At 42.1% G+C, this 23,375-nt stretch overlaps 1 protein-coding gene across 4 annotated transcripts in view; it reads right to left on the bottom strand.

Annotated features, from left to right (window-relative positions):
* Nucleotides 1-16,952: 16,952 nt before the first annotated feature.
* The window catches only part of HMBOX1 (homeobox containing 1), a 112,201-nt gene continuing 105,778 nt past the window's right edge, over nucleotides 16,953-23,375 (bottom strand). For 3 of the 4 annotated variants that reach the window (XM_088447553.1, XM_088447552.1, XM_088447550.1), the window contains exon 10: nucleotides 16,953-22,403. In XM_088447553.1, the coding sequence (XP_088303679.1) occupies nucleotides 22,266-22,403 (138 nt within the window). In that variant the 3' untranslated portion in view covers nucleotides 16,953-22,265. The remainder of the gene's footprint in view (nucleotides 22,404-23,375) is intronic. The other variant, XM_088447551.1, reaches the window with a different exon arrangement.

Below are 23,375 nucleotides of genomic sequence, written 5' to 3' on the forward strand. Positions count from 1 at the left end.
TAGATGGTTGTCAGAGAGGGGGAAGGAAGAGTTTGAAAAGTCAGAGAGAACACTGGTGAAGACCAGGTCAAGGCAGTGCCAAGACAGTGGGTGGCTGTGGCGGTCCACTGGGAAAGTCCGAAGGAGGGAAGGACAAGAAGATTGGTGGATACGGGATTAGTTGTGTCAAGATAATAGAGGGGAGGTCAGTGGAGGGAAAGTAGGGAAGCCAGGAAGCAAAGTTGTTGAGGAATTGGGAGAAGCATAGGGGACGATAGATGACAGCAAAACGGAGATGAATGGGGTAAAAGACTGAGTGGACCTCGTAGGTGGAGAAAAGGAGGGCTCAGGTGGGATGACGCGAAAGGTGCAGTTGTGGGATAAGAGGATGCCCACTCCACTTCCTTGGTTGTTGTCAGGTCTGACAGAGTGGGTGAAAGAGAGGGCAGCAGGGGAGGTGGTGGCAGAAGAGAGCCAGGTTTCAGCGATGGAGAGATTGTTGAGAGTGAAATGAAGAGGTCATGGATAGCAGGCAGTTTATTGCAGATTGTTCTGGTATTCCAGAGGGCACAGGAAAATGGGTGGGAGGAGGGAGATGTGGATAAGCTTGGCTGGGTTGCCTGTGTAGGGGGGAGGAGGCTGGATCAGGGGAGGGGGTGACAGCCAGTGGAGAGTATTGGTATGGGAGAGGGGCGAGGAGTCATAGTGGCCAACTCAGGGAGTAGGGAGGACAGCAAGTGAACAAATTAGTGGGCAGTAAAGCACAGCAGAGGATACAGGTATTTAGAGGGGAGGCAGGTAGAAGGCAGGGCAATAAGGGAGGTAGTGTAAAAGTATGTAAATAACATAGGATGTGTATAAAAATAAAGAGTAATAATAAAATGGTGAGTGGTAAATTCAGAATATAATAAGGTATATGAAGTGTATAGAATATATATAGGTGTATGAATAATATAAGGTATATGAAGTGTATAGAATATATATAGGTGTATGAATAATATAATAAGGTATATGAAGTGTATAGAATATATATAGGTGTATGAATAATATAAGGTATATGAAGTGTATAGAATATATATAGGTGTATGAATAATATAAGGTATATGAAGTGTATAGAATATATATAGGTGTATGAATAATATAAGAAGGTATATGAAGTGTATAGAATATACAGTCAGGTGCATAAATATTGGGACATTGACAGAATTTTCATATTTTGGCCTCTATTCACCACCACAATGGCTTTGAAATTAAACAAACAAACAAGATGTGATTTAACTGCAGACTTTCAGATTTAATTTGAGGGTAATTACATCCAAATCAGGTGAACGGGGTAGGAATTACAATGGTTTCTATATGTGCCTCACACTTTTTAAGGGGCCAAAAGTAATGGGACTATCAACTCAAAAGCTATTTCATGGACAGGTGTGGGCTATTCCCTCGTTATTTCATTATCAATTAAGCAGGTAAAAGGTCTGGAGTTGAGTCTAGGTGGGACATTTGCATTGGGAATCAGTTGCTGTCGACTCTCAATATGAGATCCTCACTATCAGTGAAGCAAGCCATCATTAGGCTGAAAAATCAAAAACAAACCCATCAGAGAGATAGCAAAAACATTAGGTGTGGCCAAATCAACTGTTTGGAACATTCTTAAAAAGAAAGAACGCACCGGAGAGCTCAGCAACACCAAAAGACCTGGAAGACCACGGAAAACAACTGTGGTGGATGACAGAAGAATGATTTCCCTGGTGAAGAAAAACCCCTTCGCAACAGTTGACCAAATCAAGAACACTCTCCAGGAGGTAGGTGTATATGTGTCAAAGTCAACAATCAAGAGAAGACTTCACAAGAGTGAATATAGAGGGTTCACCACAAGATGTAAACCATTGGTGAGCCACAAAAACAGGAAGACCACATTAGAGTTTCCCAAACAACATCTAAAAAAGCCATTACTGTTCTGGAACAACATCCTATGGACAGATGAGACAAAGATCAACTTGTACCAGAGTGATGGGAAGAGAAGAGTATGGAGAAGGAAAGGAACTGCTCATGATCCAAAACATACCACCTCATCAGTGAAGTATGGTGGTGGTAGTGTCATGGCGTGGGCATGTATGGCTGCCAATGGAACTGGTTCCCTTGTATTTATTGATGTGACTGCTGACAAAAGCAGCAGAATGAATTCTGAAGTGTTTTGGGCAATATTATATGCTCATATTCAGTCAAATGCTTCAGAACTCATTGGACAGCGCTTCACATTGCAGATGGACAATGACCCGAAGCATACTGCAAAAGCAACCAAAGAGTTTAAGGCTAAAAAGTGGAATGTTATGCAATGGCCAAGTCAATCCCCTGACCTGAATCCGATTGAGCATGCATTTCACTTGATGAAGACAAAACTGAAGGGAAAATGCCCCAAGAACAAGCAGGAACTGAAGATATTTGCAGTAGAGGCCTGGCAGAGCATCACCAGCGATGAAACCCAGCGTCTGGTGATGTCTATGCGTTCCAGACTTCAGGCTGTAATTGCCTGCAAAGGAATTGCAACAAAGTATTAAAAAGTGAAAGTTAGATTTAGGATTGTTTAGTTTGTCCCATTACTTTTGGCCCCTTAAAAAGTGGGAGGCACATATAGAAACCGTTGCAATTCCTACACCGTTCACCTGATTTGGATGTAATTAACCTCAAATTAAATCTGAAAGTCTGCAGTTAAAGCACATCTTGTTTGTTTTATTTCAAAGCCATTGTGGTGGTGAATAGAGGCCAAAATATGTAAATTCTGTCAATGTCCCAATATTTATGCACCTGACTGTATATAGGTGTATGAATAATATATGAAGTGTATAGAATATATGTAGGTGTATGAATAATATAAGAAGGTATATGAAGTGTATAGAAGGCAGAATGCCAGGGTTAGAAGTGTATTCAGAAGGATGTGTGCGAAAATCTGAAAGTACAAATAACAAGAGATATGGTAAGAACTTACCTTTGTTATCTCTGTTTCTACGAAGTCCATAGGGTCCACAGGGTTGACCTTGGGTATAGGTTGGGAACCAAATCCGGGCACCACGCAGTTAAAGCTTTTAGCTCCCAGGATGCACTTGGGTCCACTCTCCCTATAACCCCACCCCCAAGCCAGAGGCACCTCAGTTTGTAAGTAGCCAAAGGCCGGAGGAGGAGAGAAAAAGAGAGAGAAAACTGGAACACTCGATAACCATACTCACAGAAATGGGAGACGGAAAACCGGTGACCAGCCACACAGCCCATTCGAAGCCAGGTGCGTCAGGGCGGGCGCCCTGTGGACCCTATGGACTTCGTAGAAACAGAGATAACAAAGGTAAGTTCTTACCATATCTCTTGTTTTCTACTTCAGGGTCCATAGGGGGTCCACAGGGTTGACCTTGGGGATGTCCCAAAGCAGTTCAACCAAGGGAGGGGACGCTCCTGTGCTGAGAGGAGAATCCGCCGCCAAAAAGGAAGCATCCGGAGAGGCAAAGGAAACCAATGCCTAGAACCTTAAAAAGGTGTGGACAGAAGACCACGTGGCCATCTAGCAAGGCAAAACAGCCAAGGCGCCACAGCGAGCCACCCACGAGGGTTACATGGCCCGAGAAAAAACAAGCATCAATAACAGAAAGGCCTACCCATGGGTAGGCCCCTGAAGAAGACATACGAGGCCGTCCAGCCAACATTTGGCCATAGGCCGGCCATCCTTTCCTGTTAAAACCAGAAATTTCAGACCACCAATAAGGAGTCCGATTAACGGATCACATAAATCCACAGAGGCCGGACTACAGTCAATGAGGCCACACCAGCCGAGAGGACTGGGGACTGAATGGCCTCACCATAAGTTCCAGAATAATATGGAACCTAAAAATCACTAAGAAGAAACACAGGGTGAGAGCAACTCACACCCTGACAAGATGCCCTCCAGAAGAGGGAGCCACATGAGAACGCTCCCAATTCCGACACTCACCTGGGTGATATAAACTCCCTGAGAGAAAGAGAGAAAGCCAAAGCAATAGACCATGTAATGGCTATCACAACCAGCGGTTCCATTAACTTTCCCCGGAGTTAACGAAGAACCACTACTAACTCCCAAGGAGTCCCTAGGGAGGACAAATGGAGGCATAATCCAGAAAACACTCCAAAGGATGAACTGGATATCAGAGCGGAGCAATTCCATATCTTAATCATACTGACAGTGTAGAGATCCGCACTGTCAGGAAGGCCAGGCCGAGGGTGAAACCCAAGCCAGCCGGAAGGAATGCCAGAATATCTGGAAATCCTGGACCCCAGAGGATCATATCGACAGGTATAATACCATAAGAATTATGGCTGCCACAGTTTGTGGTAGGTCCCAGCAAAAGCTGATCCATGTGCTCTAATCATTCCAATGATGACAAAGCCAGGGAAGCCGTAAGACCACTGTAGGGACGCAGTCAAAGACAAACTACCCAGGTCCAAGGCAAACCCCAGGACCCTGAGACAACAGGTCTGGGCAGTGAAGCATCAGGAATGGAGTATCGATGGAGAGACTCCGAAAAACCAAGTACCCCTGACATCTGGGGCAATCAGGAGCCACCAGCAGGAAAGCATCTCCGTCTCGATTGAAACACTTCCCTCGAGGAAGAATGGAGACCGGAGAACACAGGTACGCAAATTGGAAGAACCACTTCACCGACAAAGAGTCACTGAAGGTTGCTTCAGAATCCCCAGAGTTGGACTGTAACACCATAGTGTGATAGAGTCAGAAGGCCATGAGGGTCACCTCAGGAGGACCCCCCCCCCCCCCTGCTCACCAGGAGATGAAACCTCTCTTGGGGAAGAGACTAGTCCCCTGGATGCACGTCGTGACGGCTGAGGACTCCCGCTTCCCAATGGAGAGCACCTGAAATGAACACTGTCGAGATGGTCGGGAGGAGACCCTTAGACAATGTCCGAATGTATGACATACCTGACATTGCCACCCAACGAACAGTATTGCTAAAAAGAAAGCCACTGTTCTGACCCCGTCGGACTGAACTTTTTCAGGTTCACCGGGAAACAAGGGCTATGCCAGAGTGAAGGCCCAAGACAGGCTAAAGTTCCAACAAGTTAATTGACAGGGTGGAATCGACAGACATCCAACTGCACTGAAATGGATGCGAACCAGACACTGTCCTTAGCAAAGAATACCCTGGACGAGATGGCCATAGTCACCCGAAAAGGGACCGACTTGCCTCCGGGGAGAGCATCATCGTTTGAACAGTGATCAGACAGAAAAAACTTGTTCCATCTGGAGATAAGCCAATTATGGAAAGGCCTGGAATGGAACTAAGCCCATTCCACCCTTCCAAAGGCAGACACTGAATAGTGGACCATGCATCCCAGAGTGTAAAGACATATGTCGACTGCGCAGACATCCATGTACTCCTAATGGAAGAGTGGAGATGCCGTCTTACGCCAGAAGAATTCTCAGATTCTGAGAATCCAGCAGGGCTCCTAGGTGAAGAATACCCAGAAAGGGATGCAGGGAGGACTTTTTCCCCATTGATTAAACGTCTGCACCCTGAAGAAGCCACAGTCAACCTGACCCGGCTGTAAAGTACCCCGGTGATCCTGCTAAGAGCAGGAGGCCATCCAGGTACAGGAGCATTGGGATATACTGAACAGAAGAACTGTCAGAAAATCCAAAACGCTGGTAAACCCCTGTGGGGCTGAGAGCAGTCTCAACAGGCAGAGCCCGAAAAAATCGTAAGTGCCGTGATACAGCAAACCTCAGTCCATTGCCTCCTGAGCCCAGGTAGCTTTAGGAACTGGTTCAGGGAAATGAGACAGAGAATAGGCCAAAGAGGACCATTCAGCCACCGCACCAGAAAGAAAGCAGAACAACCAGTCCCTCGCTGAGAAAGTGGGGATGGCCCAATTAGCTCCGCTTACCGCAACAACTGTATAGCTTTCTGGATTTGTAAGGCCCTGTTCCGAATAAGGGCCTGAGTACCATCACATGGAAATAGGCCGCCTGAGCAAAGAGAGTGCGTACCCTCCTACCCACGTAGCCGCGGCAACTAGACACTAGTACCGGGCAAACTGAGAAAATCGCCATCTCCCAGTGGTAGGCCTGTCTCGTCAGGCTGACGATATATCCGTAGGTTCAGAAGCAGGATCGGCTGGCAGTCCAGGCCTGCTCGGAACTGGATATGTCGGCCCTTGTAAAGGCCGACAGTCTATGAAGAAACAGACCTTTAGGCTGACCCAGAGGACAAAAAGACTTAATAGTCTGAGGCCCTATAGTGAGCATAGCTGAAGGCGGGAAATTTGTACTGCCACTGTCAAGGTCAGGACCCAACAAGATATACCCTATAGATGGTATCTGCACCTCTGCATTCCCAGAGCGCAGCCATAGGGTATTACGGAGGATACCGTCGCAGCCGGAACTCTGAAAGTTAGGAGCTGGTATCCAATATAGGCATGTCCACCTATGACAACTGCATATATTACGAGAGCGACCAAATACATTTGAACCCCAGACGTGTTGGAGGGGAAAAAACATTACAAATGCATCAGCTCAGTATGCAATAGTATTAACCAACCATGCTATCGCCATGGTAGGATGGGTAACAACCCCTGAAAGCGAGTATACTGATTTCAGGCAGAGTTACCACCTACGGATCAGAAGAATCCGACCACGCAGGAATGGGAGGCGTAGTAACGTCTGTAATCAGACGAGTAACATGCCCATCCACCCCAGGAGGGGCTCATGATGACCCTCAGGGAATTTGGGACAGGAGACCAAACACTGTTGTAATACCTCATATCTGGCAACAGCCAGAGTCCCGCCATGCGATCCACCCGCTAGTCAGCAACAGGGAACCAGAAGGCACGCCATACTGAGGGTGTATGATACAGGTGCAGGTCAACATTCACTCTAACCAGCATGGACCTGCCACCAGCCCAAAGCAGGGATAATAATACCTGAAATAGGCTTCCCCCCGTGTAAGAGGGAAAGAGCCCAAAACAGTATCCAGTTCACGGTAGAGCCAAGTGGGAAGTAACCACAGGGCGTCAACCACGCCAATTTGCGTTTCATAGAAAAACGACATCCACCCAGTGTGGCTGTTGTGGTAATCCCTGCAAGGGGAATGACAGACTATTGTGGCACCAGGGGGAATTCATATACTCGAAAAACCCCTGTAGGGAGCGGTAGTCTGTGTCACTGGGGAAGAGTGCAAGAAACTGCGAGATACCCTGAGATGAAAAAGGGGTAGTATGGTGAAGTAACCCCAAGTGAGGTACAACAATGGGGCCCGCCCGGCGATCCGCAATTAAGAGGATCCCGAGAAAACAAACCGCCCAAGGGGGTCGTGAAAGGGGCCGGCACCCGATGACGCCACATACAGAACCCTTTAAGAGTTAAATCCTCCGCACTAACACCTGCAGCACATGGCTTGCAGGATAGTAAAAATGGGTGCAGCATAACGCTCTTGATCAAGCAGCGCTATACTGGTCCTGACTGATACTAAAAATTAGCTGCAGGGACCCATTTTCAGCGTATGCAACACACAGTTCCACTCAAAATACGGCAACGTGCAGCACGCAACAGTATGTGACAAACCTCACAAATATTAACAAGTATATAAATGTGAGGTCTCAGAACCACCCCAAGTACAGCTGTATTAGGGCAGATAAGGAAAGGGATAGATATACACTGACAGGTGAGAGAATACAGACAGTCAGCACTAGCATAAGTCACATACAATGCAGATATATACATATATACATAAACATGTCATATAATATACTGCACTATTACACTGCATGCAACTTACCCAGATTCAGTGTCTGGGAAGGCTACAGCGCTGTGTACACTGACCTGATGGTGAGGTACGCAGGGGGACTGGACCAACTGCCATCTCCAGAGATCTCTGCTGCACCACAGAGAAAATGGCCGCTGGAGACCTCAGAAGAAGCGTGGCCCGCGGAGGAAGCAGCTCAGCGACACCAGACTATAGATACTGAAAGGCGCGCTGAGCTGAGGGGAGGAGCCGCTGTAACAGGGAAGGCTGTCTCCCCTGGCCGGCTATTAACCCCCGGGACGCCGGCTCCCTGCACCGAACACTAAGTCCCTGGTGGTCTAGTGGACACACGGGGTATGGGGGGCCCGCCGCCACTGCCTGCGCCTCCGGTCTGTCCCCAGAGACCGGAGGCACAGGACTGCATTTCAAATGCGCGGATCACCGCAAGCGGTGATCCGCGACCTTACCTGCTCCCCGTGGATCCGGCAGCAGTCCTGGGCGCCCGCAGAGTCCGGCTAGTACAGACTCTGGGGTCCCGCTGAGATCCCCAGATCTGTACTGGCGTCTCAGCGCCAGCGGGGTGACGGAGCGGCAGCTTAGACGTCCTATGGACAGTCTGACGCTGCCGCTCTGAAGAATCCAAAGGAAAAATAAAAAACTCTGTCCTTTAGAAAAAATAAAGCTTAGGGGCTGCTAATCAGCTCCCCACTGCACTAAACGGTGACCCGACTCCGGCCGGGCACAACTTAAACTGAGGTGCCTCTGGCTTGGGGGTGGGGTTATAGGGAGAGTGGACCCAAGTGCATCCTGGGAGCTAAAAGCTTTAACTGCGTGGTGCCCGGATTTGGTTCCCAACCTATACCCAAGGTCAACCCTGTGGACCCCCTATGGACCCTGAAGTAGAAACATGTAGTTTCAGGTGAAGTTGAAAAATCTCGCCGTGTCCAAAACAGGGAGTTCAGTGTAGAGTGGCCAGGCTATGCAGGCATCAGGTGTTTGTTGATGGGATTTAGCGAACGCACTTTGGCTTTAAATGTAGTCCATATGCAGTAGTGTTGGTATGCAGTACGCGAACCTGCTGTTTAACGCCAATATTGATTTTACATGTTTCATAACACTTTAGAATACTAGCTGGGGTACACATTGTTGCCCGGGTTGAAGACTGGACCCTCAAGTACACCTGCAGCCTTTAATTGATTACATGGTCCTCACCTATAAACAGTGGAGTAACCGTGGGTGCAAGGGGTGTGGGCTGCCTGTGGCCCACTGCTCCCCCTGCACCCAGTCATGCACACAAGGTGGGCCGGTCCAGTCAGGGCCATCTAAAGGGGGTGTAGTAAATCAGAGCCTCCAGCCAAAGAAAACTCAGACAATTAGTAGAACATAAGAAGTCCACATAGTTGGCACCTCAAGGGCCAATTGCTGCTAATAATTGTGTCCTATGAACATCAACGACCCAAAGGACGAATCACTGCACGGTTGTAGATTATTATCTATAGATTGTAAGCATGCGAGCAGGGCCCTCTTACCTTTAGGTCTGTCTGTAACTACCCAATTTTGTTCTATTAACGGTGTTTCCAATTGTAAAACGCAACGGAATATGCTGCGCTATATAAGAAACTGTTAATAAATAAATAGTCCCCAGTGAATCAATCCTCCAAAGGCTACAGTAGGTGCTTCGGGATCAGACACTACATAGCCAGGCCCATAACAAAAGTGGGATGGGGTGAGAACGATGATGCCTACACAGTGAGGCTGTTTATGCATGTCGTGAGGAAGCAGAAAGTAAATCAGCAACAATGGGTGGAGACACTGGGGGAGCCAGGAGAGCACAGGTATACTACTTTGTGGCAGTGATCGTACTTGGAGAAGAGAACGAGGAAAGCTTGTACCCAGGACAGCCAACTGAGATATGCTGTAATGGGGTGGGTGAGAGGGTCCTAGATAAGAGAAAAAACAAGAAGTTTGGTTTTTCGGACGGGGATAGCATTTATTAGGACTGTGCATTGCCCACTTCCTCCAGGCTGATTTCAGGACACCCCCCTGCCTCATTTATAGAACTTCTTCATAGCTGCAATAATGGTGGTCCCAAGAACTCTACAACCCGAAATTCAGAACACACGGAGTCAGTAAATGTACACAACAAATCAACGCACTAACACGAGGGAAGGTTCAGTTACAGGATTTGTTTTTTTTTTAATTTCCTAGTAGTACAATACTAAAATAAACACAACTTAAAAAAAAAAAAAATTCTTAAAACAAAAACTGTACAAAAAAGCAGTATACTACATTTTAATTACAGAACAGTCTACTGTCCAAAAGGCACTAATCCAGAATAGGAGATACAATGATACAGGACTCTGTTTAACTATTTTTCTTTTAATACAAGAGGTGCTTGTTTCTGCTATTCATCCGCATAGAGAAACAAGGATTTATTTTCTACAATTACACATTGTTATAATTAAGAGCCCCCACCCAGGGCGGTGCAGTACCTCTCTCCTAACAGAGGGGCGCCAAAAGCTTTTTCCTCACACCTCCTTATATTAATGACAGGCCTTTTGGGTTCATTTAATCAAACACTGATTGAATGGGTTCCTTCAAAACTGTTCACCTGCATGAGTGGGCAGTATAATCTCATAAAGGGGAGGCCTGGAAGGATTTGAAGAAATGTGGATCTAGATACCAATTTTCTTTTTTTTTTTTTTATCAAACTTCAAAAGTGCACAAATTCCAGAAGGTTTGAAATTTGCCATCAACCTGAAACAATAGCGGAGAATGAATCCCAAAATTCATTATTAGCATCAAGTACTGTATTAAATTTAGTTTCCGAGATGCAACCCTAGAACGGCACAGTATGACCAACATGTGACCCATCTCACATGGTCTTTAAACAAAGACCTTGGACTGAAGTTAAGCACTGTTTGGATAATCGCTAAACTCCCAACTCTGGTAACATATGCAAGACTCCCCACCAAGTGCCTAAATTGCATTCGGAGCAATATTATCTACTGATCAAAACATTAAGTTCTTCCAAATGTTATTGTTGTCATTACATCTATTATTTCGAAACTTTTCCCCCCACATATTTTTGTTATGTAATGCATATAATGGCGGGATTTAAATGTACTGGCGCCCTCTGTGCAAGGAGAGCTGTACTGCACCTTGGAAAACAGTGTAATACACGTAAGACAAGACAGGCAGTTATATACTGTAACTAATCCCTTTGCTGTCAGAGGAATAAGTGATCCCAATAGCACCAATAGGGTTAGTGAAAACGAGTGACAGATAGGATTAAGGAAAAAAACAAAATAAAATAATAATAAAAAAAACCAAAACACAAAAACAAGCCTTTTTTCCCCCAATGCTCATCCTATACTACATCCTCCTTCTGCTTAGCAGAAAATTGTACGTACACAAAAATACAAATACACAATTTTGTAGAACAGTGTGATCTTAATATATTTTTATATATATATTTATATGAGTGGCAGGATAGTTCGTAATAGAGCGTTTTGCACTTTTGGCTCATATGCGACAAGACTTATAAATTCAGCTTTAGCTTCTCATTCACTTTTCTTTATTAGCTTTTTAAACAAGTGTTTTGCATTATAAAGCAGCATCCAGTTTGCAGAAGGAGCAGTTTTTGAATGGGGATGGGAAGGGTCACTTTGGTCACTATACTACTGGGAATCTACATTACGGTATATGTATGGGATACAAGGACTCGGGGATATGAGAGACAGGAGGAGCGTGATGACGGTTAAACAAAAGCGTTGACCATATTAAAAAGTCCATCAGTACTAAAAGTACCGGTCTTTGTTTACACCAGCAGATGCCTGAACGGCTATAATCTCTCCATAACCTCACAAACAGCCCACAATGTCCCATAAATATTCTGTTCCCCAATCAGGCTCCTCGAACTACGGAGAACGTTATAATAAAAGGTGATCATGAAGCACAACTAAAATGAGCCATATGCATTCATGCAGCACTCTAGCCGTACAGACAAGCTGGTTGTCTTCATTTATTGTACACAGGAGAAGTCACCAATCACATTTATCCATTACACCAGCATCTACTGGACTTTCACGTACCCAGGACAAGGCTTCTAAGGTCAAGAGACAGAGCCTACTCTATTGGTTAAATCCGTGAGGTGGAAATGAGTCAGTAGATCTGATCAGTGTCCATGATAAACGTTGCTTAGAAATGTCCATTCTTAAAAACATATTATGGGTTACTGGATTTATATGGGCACTAGGGTCCTGAAAAACCTTGTGGAGACTCCACTCTGAACAGTGTATGTCATGTACAATATTGCTTTCTGTAAATAGGAATTTACACATATTGACTACTTCGCCCCCCTCCCAATGGCATATTTACAAGGCCATTCTTAGATAGGGTAGTAATGGTTCTACTACCTCCAAATCCCGACTGATGGGCACCTATTTCCTACACAGCAAGTTTGTTGGCTGAACCAATGCCAGCGAGGATGGAACACATCAATTTACCAGCATTTCCTGATACTTCAACAGTGGTGATAATGTCTCAGTGGTGTCACTAGTTTGCAGAGAATTGAGAAGCTCATGGGTTTTGATAACAAACATGGCTGTCAACAGGCAGATGCTCTACTGTCTCCATCCTTAATGAGCATTCATTCATCAGTAAATCGGTCTCTTAATCCAGTGGTGATCCTATGTAAATGAATGTACGCGGAGACCATTAATAGAGAGATATATATATATATATATATATATATATAATCTCACAACATTCTTGTTACACCATTCAGCAGCGAGCCAAGAAAAAAATCATGCAGTTGATGTGGCTGCCTATTAAAGATTAAACACAACGAGTGGAGGTAATTCAAAACAGTGGGGGCAGGAAGCATTTTTTATTTAAATTGTAGGCACTTTCTTTGAAGAGCTAAAACATTTACATGATAGGTTGCAGACGATAACAGACCTTACAGCCATCAGGGGTTGACTGCCTCAGACTAAAAGTTCCACTACAACAGACTCTGGCCCTGACTATTCTCAAACAATGATGTGAGAACAATTTACAGAAAAGACCAATAGAGACAAGTGAATCAAGACTGAGGAAATGACTGCGCCACAAGCGTTTCCAAACCACGTTATGTTGAAAGTTACCGTTTCAGTACATTCGGACAGGGTGACTTAAGAAAAAAAGGCTTAAAAAAAAAAAGGTATCTCCTTGCTTTTTTTTTTTTTTTTTAACCAGTAAAGCAACTACAGTACATCTAGGAGACAAAAAAAAAGAACACTGTGTTGTGGAGTTAAATATACAGAGAAACTGTCATTGTGTTACAACGAAACATTAAGAAATAGACTGTCCTCTCCAAACATTTTTTTTAAATGTATTTTTGCTTTTAGCAGATGCCTTACTATAACTAAAGCTATAGTGAGGTCTCACCTTAGTGGTACCTATCCAATTGGTATGCCTGAAAATGGAAAGGGCTAAAAATAAAAAAATAAAAAATCCAAAGCCCGCGGGGGGATGGGGACCCTAACCTTTTATAAAACTATTTTCAAAATGCAGAATAGTGTCAGAATTTTGTAGGCAGAAAAAAAAAAATTGTAACTTTCTCTATCTGTTCCTCTTTGGAACTGTATATACATAAATACCTGTACACATATAAAATCCACGCACTGATTTTAAAAGGGGCTTGTGTGTCACTTTACATCAGAAGATACAAGCTTGAAGATCCCCGAACCACTGTACACAAGAGGCAAAGATCGGAGAAGTAATTTACTGCCCAAGGTAAAAACATTCACAATATAACATAAATCAAAGCAGGCTGAGAGCTGGTTAATAGGAGCTTAAATCACAATGACATTAATCATCATAAACCTGATAAGAAATGTCTATGTCTCACCACATTGATTGTTATGGGTAATATATTCAATCATTTATCAGAACTGAAGAGAGACACTCAAGAGTTTTTCCATGAAACATTCAGAATATATAATTTTAATACAGCTAAAATCCCCCACCCCCCCCTACACTTACTCTTCCCCAATAGAGCAAAAAAAAAAACCCAGAGGAAAACACAGAAAAGATTGCGACAGACTAGACGACCTGTGGGTTCTTATATGCTGCCATAGTATGTGTCTCTGCAGTATGTGTCTCTGCAATATCCAGGTCATTCTTTAATAACTGGTCCATACAACGCTGTTTTTGTAATAAAATTATCTACATTGGGGCTATGATTACCTCCAAAACATTGTACATGTATACAAATAAAACGAGAGAGCAGCCACACCTTTGCTAATATGTGTGGTGAGCCCCAGAATAGACCACAAATCCAGCCAAACTTCTTCCAGTAATCCAATGAATGACATCACTGCATTAAAAGCCTATCACCGCCCCCCCACCTCGGCCACCAAGGATACTAGACAGAAACGTCAGTTACAGAGCTCATTACATGTAGACAGCGAATGCAAAAAGGCCACAGTGTCCCACTAAAGGTTCGACTTTCTGCTCAAAGCCTAGGAGTATAGTCCCACAGATTCACAAAAGTAAAAAAAAATTAAAAAAATTTGGTCAGAATTATCTATTGGCATTTTCACACTAATACAAATTTGAAACCAGTGCTTGCAATAGTGTACAGTCACTGGACTATAACCATAACGCATATAAAGCAATGATGGCCGCCTCTCAACACTGTAATACGCAATAAACTGACAGAGACTGATGATACAAGAAACTAACCTGCAAAACACTGAAATATACAACAAATCATCAAGTAAAATGCTGTCATTAATTTTGTAGGGCAGTATAGAAAATTAAAAAACCCATCCCATTGTTTGTTATGGGAATTTTAGCTTACCTGTTAACAACCCCCCTCCTCCCTCCAATCCCTATAACTTCTTAAACTGTAGAAAGCAAGTAAGAAAAATAAGAATGGATATAATCGGCCAGCTAGAGGTGATAAAAGAGATTAGACTTCAGAAAGGATAATAGTTCTGTTATTTGAAAAGGAAAAAAAAAAAAAAAAAAGGATTTGCAGATGATCTCCAATACAAAATAAAATTTTGCTTCTCCAGATATGAATTCTAATAATAATCAAATCTGCTATTTTTTTTTCTACAGAAATGTTAACAATCCACATGTTGAAAAAAAATGTGTTTAATTTCTAGGTATGGAACAACTCATGATTTTAAACTTTTTTACTGTAATCTTTCAAGAACATTGAAAAAATGCTAATTTATTTTTACAGATAATCTAAGTAAATAAATATCTTAAAACCTTATTCAGCATTTGTGATGAATCCTGGATCATGCTGAGCAGACGATATTTAGATCCCATTTCTGCGTGAATATTTGCATTTCAACGTGGTATAGAACATTAAGGATTAAAAATACTGAAGAAATACCAAAGACATTTGTGATTAAACCAATGCTACAAACCAATCTATCAGTCTAGTGTGTATTAAGGCATCCAAAATAACATGGTTTAAAGGTCCATTAAAAGCACACAATAAGAAACCAAACAAAAATATCAATATACACATGTATGTATTTAAATATATAAAATTAAATATCTGTTCACTATTGAAAATATATTTGCAAAAGCCACAGCAAGTGCATCTTTATTTACAGCAATAAATCATAAAAGGTTTTACTGTACACATTAATATATATATATATATATATATATACTGTATATTTAGCTTTAAAAGAAGGAGGCAAAATAAATATTTGTGAAATGTATTTAAAGAGCATTTAAAATTATCCCAATGGTTATTTTTTCACATGGAGTGCTTAAAACTAAGGATCTGTAAAACGATCATTTATGTTATGTGCTATACAGAAGCGGATTTAATAAAATATATAACATGTGGATGTGACCATTAGCAAATTGAGAACCAAAATGTTATTAATCAGAGTCATGCGTTATCCTATGTTGCAAGAATATAGAAATATTAAAAACAAAAAATGTTAATAAAAATGAAAGCTTTTTACTTTGACTAAAAAGTGAACTTGCCTGCTAATTAGAAAGAAATATCTGACATGAAAAAAAAAAATCCATCGTGAAAGTATAGTAGTTTCCATTCTGAAGTCATAGAGCAATAATAATTACTAGGTTTTAACACAAATGCTTATGTGTGCAGCCAGAATGTGCATAAATGGAAAAAGTGTAATACACTGGATCAGAGACTGATTTGTAGGCATGGACCTTTATGCCGTTGCAAATCTAGAAAGGTGGAACCCTTGCTAGACCTCAAGCCCACAAACACACCTCCATCAGCCCAAATACAATATATGTGCCCCATTTCTGTATAAGAGGAGAGGGGTCAATGTCTCAGGGTCAGGACAGCATTGGTTCTATAGAGACTCATTTGAATGGACATGACTTGATATATGGTAGCACAGCAGTTGTCGAGAAGAAAACCCTAAACAGGTGCAATGTACTCTGGCTTCCTATCAAACTAAGCCTTCCTTGTATTGCCTATGTTTCTCAGAACATGCAATATATAATCTCAAAGTGTTATAAGAGGAAAACTGCATCTACAAAGTACATTGTTTTGCCTACTCGATGCACCTGTTCCTCTATCAAACACACAGGAGTATATTTGCTCAGGAATAAAATTAGCTCAATATTTGTTAAGATTATGCCTTCGAAGGTCTTCTTGCAATCACTCCACCCAACGGTAACAACAATGGATTAAAGATCTTAGCTTTTGAATTGAAGGGATATGTCTAAACTTCACTCTTGAAATGCAGCAATATCCTTAAAAAAAGCTTTTGTATAGCTAATTGGCAACTGACCTTCTTGGGTTGTTGACCGACAACTGTGCAAGATTGGTATCTCTCTTATTTTTCTTATACAACGTTGCCATAAATAAAGTTTAAATAATCAGTGCTAACTTTAGCTTTAATAGATAGCGTTAAGCAAATCAAGGCAAGGGGAGGTGAAGTGAGCGTATATATATATATATATATATATATATGAATATATATATATGAGAGAGAGAGAGAGAGAGAGAGAGAGAGAGAGAGAGAGAGAGAGAGACAGAGACACACATACACTGATAGGCGGCACTCAGCATCTTTTAAAAAAGTAATTTTTAATCCAACGGCATTTCGGGCAGGTGCCCGTTATCAAGGATATCCTTGATAACGGGCACCTGCCCAAAACGCCGTTGGATTAAAAATTACTTTTTTAAAAGACGCTGAGTGCCGCCTATCAGTCCTTCTCTATGCATTGGAACTGCCTTGTTCCTAGGAGGGCACCAGTGCAAGTATTTGTTATTTACAAGTGAGTGCCGGGACATTGGTGGACATATATATATATATATATATATATATATATTATATATTAGTTCAAATCAATGTCAGTCTACAAGACTTTTAGTTTATTGGTGCCCCAACCAAGGGCATTGTCATTGCAAACATATAAAAGAAGAAAATGGAGGGTGCACACAGTAAGTATAATGTAAAATCGTAGCAGCAGGTGTATACCGCACAGAGGAACCTTTGCCCACACTGGTGTTCGGTATATACTTTATGCTAAGATTTTAGATGTATGTGAGCATTTACTTGAGTAAAATTTATGTTATACTTATTGTGCGCCCTCCATTTTCTTCTCTCTCTCTCCCCCTCTCTGTGTGTGTGTGTATATATATATATATATATATATATATACACACACATATACATATACACACACACACAGGTTGAGTCTCCCATATCCAAAATGCTTGGGCTAGGGGTATTTTGGATAACGGAATATTCCGTATTTTGGAATAATTGCATACTATAATGAAATATCTTGGGAGAAGGACCCAAATATACACACAGAATGCATTTATGTGTTATATACACCGAATGCATTTATGTGTTATATACACCTTATACACACAGCCTGCAGGTAATTTTATACAATATATTCAATCATTTTGTGGTTCAAACAAAGTTTGTGTACAGAAATTAAATTCATTTATGTTTCAATTTCTATTCACCTTATACACACAGCCTGAAGGTAATTTTATAAAATACTTTTAATAATTTGTGCCTTAGACAAAGTTTGTGTACATTGAACCATCAAAACAAAAATCAAAAAGGTTTCATTATCTCTGTCATGCCAAAAAAAAAAAAATCTGTGTATCGGAATATTTGGATATGGGAAACTCAACGTGTGTGTGTGTGTGTGTGTGTGTGTATGTGTATATATATATATATCCCATAGAATCCTTTTCCCCAGCCTTGAATAGTATGCTTACTAAATTTGGTGGCATTCTGTCTTTTACTTAGAGCTACAAAGAGCTCTGAATGGGAAAACTTTAATTATGGCCACGTATTTAAATAATGGAACTTGATCACATTAAATCTTTCAAATCAAAAAGATATTTCAAAAACTTGCATAATATATTAGAATTTTAAAAACACAGCATAAAAGGAAAAAAATCCATACTGTTCATCACAACCCTTAGGTTAGGCGTTTCTGAGAGAAGTTTTTAAACATTTCTCGTAAGTGATTTATAAAGCCCCATAAGGCAGCAGAAAAAAATTAGGTTTTCAACTTATATTTTTAACGAATACAATTTTTTTTTATTGTCTGGATATTCTGTTGGATCTGCAGACACCAATGCAAAAGTTCATTATTTTTTTTAATTATATTTTAATTGACATCCTCAAATGTTATATTAGACTTAAAAATCTAATTATATTTTCTTACAAAAAAAATACATGGGGGAAAAAAAAAAAATCAGACTTGGAAAGAAATCGGGGTTCACATAAACTGAAATGCGTTTTCCAATAGATTGGATCAGAAGATTCATTTGTAGACAAAAAGGGTGGGGCATCCTAGTTATAACCTCTTCCCAAGAAAAATATTGCTGAATGTTCTAGAAAAAAAGGGGTATTCCAGTAAAACATTGGGGTGTAAAAACCAGGCTAACACAATGTTGGGGTTTAAAATTGGCTTAATATAGTCTGACATTTATTTAATAAATATCATGTGACATTTAAAAAAAAAAAATTCATCCAAAAAAATAAAATATATATATATCACCAGTAAAAAGCTTGTAGGGCAACAGTAAAAAATATGGATGTAATGGTCAGTAGATGCTTACACAACTACCTGGCAATCTTAGATGTGGACAGTAACTCCAGACTGCATCACAAATATTTGTCCCAAATGGCTGGAGGAGTATGCAGCAACTGGGCGAGGATAGTGTCTCAGGAGAAGATACTGTATGAGCCACATCACCATCTACTCACACCCTACCAAGGGAAGTGCTCTCCAGACATTCATACCCCAAACCGTCACGTTCCCTGACCAACTGCGATATCGATATGGGTAGGGGTTTCCATTTCCTTTAGAAACTATTTGTTTTTCTTATTATTTGTGCTTTGCACAGGTCAGAAATTGTGTAAAAATCCTTTATTTTTACCATACGGTGACAGCAATAATTGTGGAGTAAATCCTACCTCTACCTTTAACCACTGCTTCCTGTAAGTAATGGGGCTCTGGGCAAAAACATCAAACCTCTTCACTGATAACAAGAAAATACAAAAAACTCCCTACAATCTAAATATATAGACATAAATACAATAATAGCAACGCCCATGGCTGCATATTAGTATCTGGAAGCAGAAGATTGGCCGGGAGATCACTGAATGAATAAGCAACTTTTGTTTTTCAGTCTTTTCACACTCAGCAGGCGACATTGCAGAAAGATGCGCTACAGCTTCTGTGTACATTCTGCTGCTGGTTTTCGGTGCACAACCCATAGAGTAATCCAAGCCCTAGTGATCATCGCCTGGTTGGTACATTAGCAGGATGGAGTTTTCAATTTTACACTACTTGTTACTTACCACTCACTGAAGCGATCTAGAAAACGTTCCAGATCGCTCCTCACGGACTGCACAATTTTTCTGGAAAGTAGACACCGACAGACCTGTGATAAGCCAAGGAATACTGGGAACTGACAAATTAATACCCTTTTTACACCAAAATCCCAGGTCTCGTTACAGACCGCGGCTTTGACCTGGGTTATTCCCGAGAGTGGTTCTCTCCTGCCGGTGCTTGGAGATTACATTATCTCCAAGCACCGGGGATCCGTGTCTTCCTATACAAGACACGCATTCACACTGCAGAGTTACACGGGCCGTTCCAAAGTTCAACCATGCTCTCTACCCGGGTTGGATTGCTGGGTCACTTTACCCCGGCATCCAACCCTGGCCCCTTTTACAATGAGCCGCAAGTAGGGTTGACACGGCATTAACCCAGGTTATTTGGGCAGTGTAAAAGGGGTAAAAGTTTATATTATTGGAGACCAGGAATCACTTCATGACACGGAGAGTGGTCGGCACAAGGACTAGACTATTAGACTCTCTCCTTATCTGTTGAGGGCAGATAAAATGGAATTCATTGGTACAAAGTCAGATAGAAAAGCCATAATGCAGCGTCATGATGTATATTGTAAGAAAACCCCACACATTCCAATCATGGTCCGAATCCTCACTTAGCGCTGCCCAGCACAAACATACCTTGCCCTGGAGTGCTTGCAGCCATAAAAGGGTAACCCCGTCATGGCAATGCGTTTAGTTAACACAATAGCTTGTTAGCTTCCCGGAGACAGGGGAAAACATATTGCTTATTGTTATTTGGTCCTATTAGGGCAGTTAAAGAGGAAGACTTAAATAAAACCATTTCTCTCCATGCTCCAGCCAGGATGGGCTAAAACCAGCCTAATCATATGGAATCCTGCAAGGTTGTCCCACTATATGTGGACAATGAATGATGTGGACATACTATAAATGGCCCAACGTATAAGCACGGATCGCTCCGCAGACTATCCTAAACTCGCATTTCACATTCTTAAGAAAGACTCCGTTTCAGTGTAAATAATCACAGTTTTATGCCCTTAAATGCTCTGTAATATATAAAGTTTTACAAGTTTACATGAGAGACCTTTACAAAGAAATGACACAGAGACATTCTGGGAGAGAGAGTTATGAAAATGAGGCACAGTAAAACGTTGGTGTTGGCCACGGAAAACGCCAAGCTTTGGTTGCTATAGGCGAAACCATAGTTTCCGTTGCACTGTATCTCATACATTTCTGCCACACGGTTAGCACATGTTTCATGTGCGACACAAGGAGAGAGGTGTCTTACACCCATTGGACAAGCGAGGTCTTAGCTCAGAGAACACTCCACTCTTTATATAAGGAAACCAAGACATTCTGACACTATTAATCAGGGGTACAATGCAATTGTAGGGTTTCAGAGTAGCAAGTTGATAAAATAAGTTGTAATCTGCTGTTCTCGTATGGAGAAGCCACTGGTATCCTGGATCTGAGAAGTAAAGCCACCTGGGATCACAAGAGGACAGGAACTTGGGCCTCCCCAGCTTTAGAGCGTCTGATAATCGTACTATTTAAAAAAAAAGTATTAAAAGACAAACAAAACAGAAACTATCGCAATAGATGCCAGTAAGAGCAAGTAAAAGTGCAAGGATCGGCAAAAGTCAAAATACCTACTACTCATTAATCGTTCCCATTAATACTGAAGCTGGTCTAATGTCACGTTTAAAGGCAGATGTAGGGCCTTTTGTAATAACCTGCCAGATGCAAACAAGTGCGAGATTCCAGCGAGTTTGCCATATTTTTAAAGCAACAAGAATTTAACAAAGGCGAAACCAACCTGGTATGGCCTGTGAAACGATTGCCACTTTAAAAAACACAGACTAACCCGAACTAATCACGCCCACATCCCGCAGGATACTACATAAGACCCATAAACTGGAAAATTTAGCAGGCAACCAAAAATGAATATTGTTCGATTTTGCCCATATAAATATATGCGCTGATTTTTACATAAAATCCAGGATTAAAAACCAATAAATCTTTGGAGTTGAGGGACAGTATCGTAATAAGAAACCTATTAGCTGTGTGTCACAGCATCTTAGAATTTGTTGTGTTTTTACAAAGCAAAAAGATACAGTAACATTTTTTGCCACCAACAGAGAGGCGAAACGCGACAAGTATGCACAATTGTTTCTGAACAAATACAGGTTGGGATAAAAACAAACAAAAAAGTTGCCTCTGGATCTAAAGCTGCGTGTCAATCAGGGCACGCTACCCGTGTCCTTTGCTGCGGAACCGTGCCCGCATCACTCCTGTAACGCTCCCTACTTTGCAGAAAGTCTTTGTGGAACATGAAGAAGGTGCGGAGGAAAGTGACTGACGCGTAGGGGGTTGGAAGCACTTGTAAACTGGAATGGCAGAATGGAGTAAAACGTTCTAGACCTGGGACAGGGGTGATTATGGCTGGAATTAATACTGAGAAAGCAGAGGCGAAGGTTATGGGCACCATGCCATCTTCACAGGACGAGACCCTACCAGCTAACTCGACGTACAAGAGACTGCAGTTATACTGATAATAGGAACACATATTAAGGACCGAGGAAAGATTGCTAAGGTGCTACGTCTAAATCTAAGTACATTTTTCACTTTGACCCGTCCCCGCTGTGTAAGGTTATCAGTCATCGTCCAAAGCCTCTGTCTTGATCTCGCCGGCTCCTTGCCGGGCCAGCGCCAGGATGGTGTGGTTGACGGCTGCCATTTCCACTGCTAGTGAGATGGGGTCCTGGTGGTCACTATGGCTGGTGCTGTCATCCTAAGCATGTAGAGGTAAAAACAAATCACAAAATAACTAGTTAATTCACAATACGCAAACGGTTTTCATCAGCATCCTCGTCTACCTTCATCCCCCTGACGTCCGAGACCGGGGACGTTTGTCGTGTCTCAGTAGATGTAGGATAGTCATCGGTGCTGGCATGTCTGAGTTATTACAAAGACCCTGCCTCCATTAACCACTCGGGTGGGATACTAAAGGTCCACCACCAAAAAAATTAAAAAATGTTGACAATTTGGTCAACATGGAAGATCGACATAACAGAAGGTTGAGGAGTACAAAAGTTCGTCATGGTAATGGTCGGGACACAGTCAGTTATCAGGTATTGTGTGTTCTGTGTTCCATTACCAAGGTGAATTGTATCTACATAATGTATGCTTGCACTATATAAAGACTAATGATAAAATAATAAGGCAGTGAGTCTACAGACGTAATTTGCAATCTAGGAGACCGGGTTTGATGGGTTCCACCAGCGTTAGAAGATTCAGTATTAAGGGAATGAACTGAAGCTGCTTCTGTTCGTTTCCATGGAGAGGGCCTTAACAGTGCGATCAGGCAGGAGATACAACACAGACCCCCCCCGGAACTGATCGCAATATCCACACAGGGTCCAGGGATGAGAGGCCACCACAGTACCACCATCTGCTGACAGTCAGTGGCATTAGAGCAGGATACAGGACACTCCTGGTAGCGGGAAGTCCCTGTGGCATCACGGCAGTGGCTACCTGCAGTGGCCAGCACACGGGCACCTCACACACACTGCGCGGATTTGAGGTTATATCTTATACTAAATGCCTGCACTGGAAATTCTGCTGTACACTGAACAGAACGCAGATGCTAACAAGCATATAATGATTACGTAGGTTAAACCTCGATGGTACATGTTCTCGCTAACTGGGGAATATCGCTGCCCTGCATATAGATGGCCACAGTTTTCAAAAAAAATTAAAAATT

Source organism: Taudactylus pleione, unplaced genomic scaffold (genome assembly GCF_031769625.1).
Source record: "Taudactylus pleione unplaced genomic scaffold, aTauple2 ptg000434l, whole genome shotgun sequence".
Classification (NCBI taxonomy): domain Eukaryota; kingdom Metazoa; phylum Chordata; class Amphibia; order Anura; family Myobatrachidae; genus Taudactylus; species Taudactylus pleione.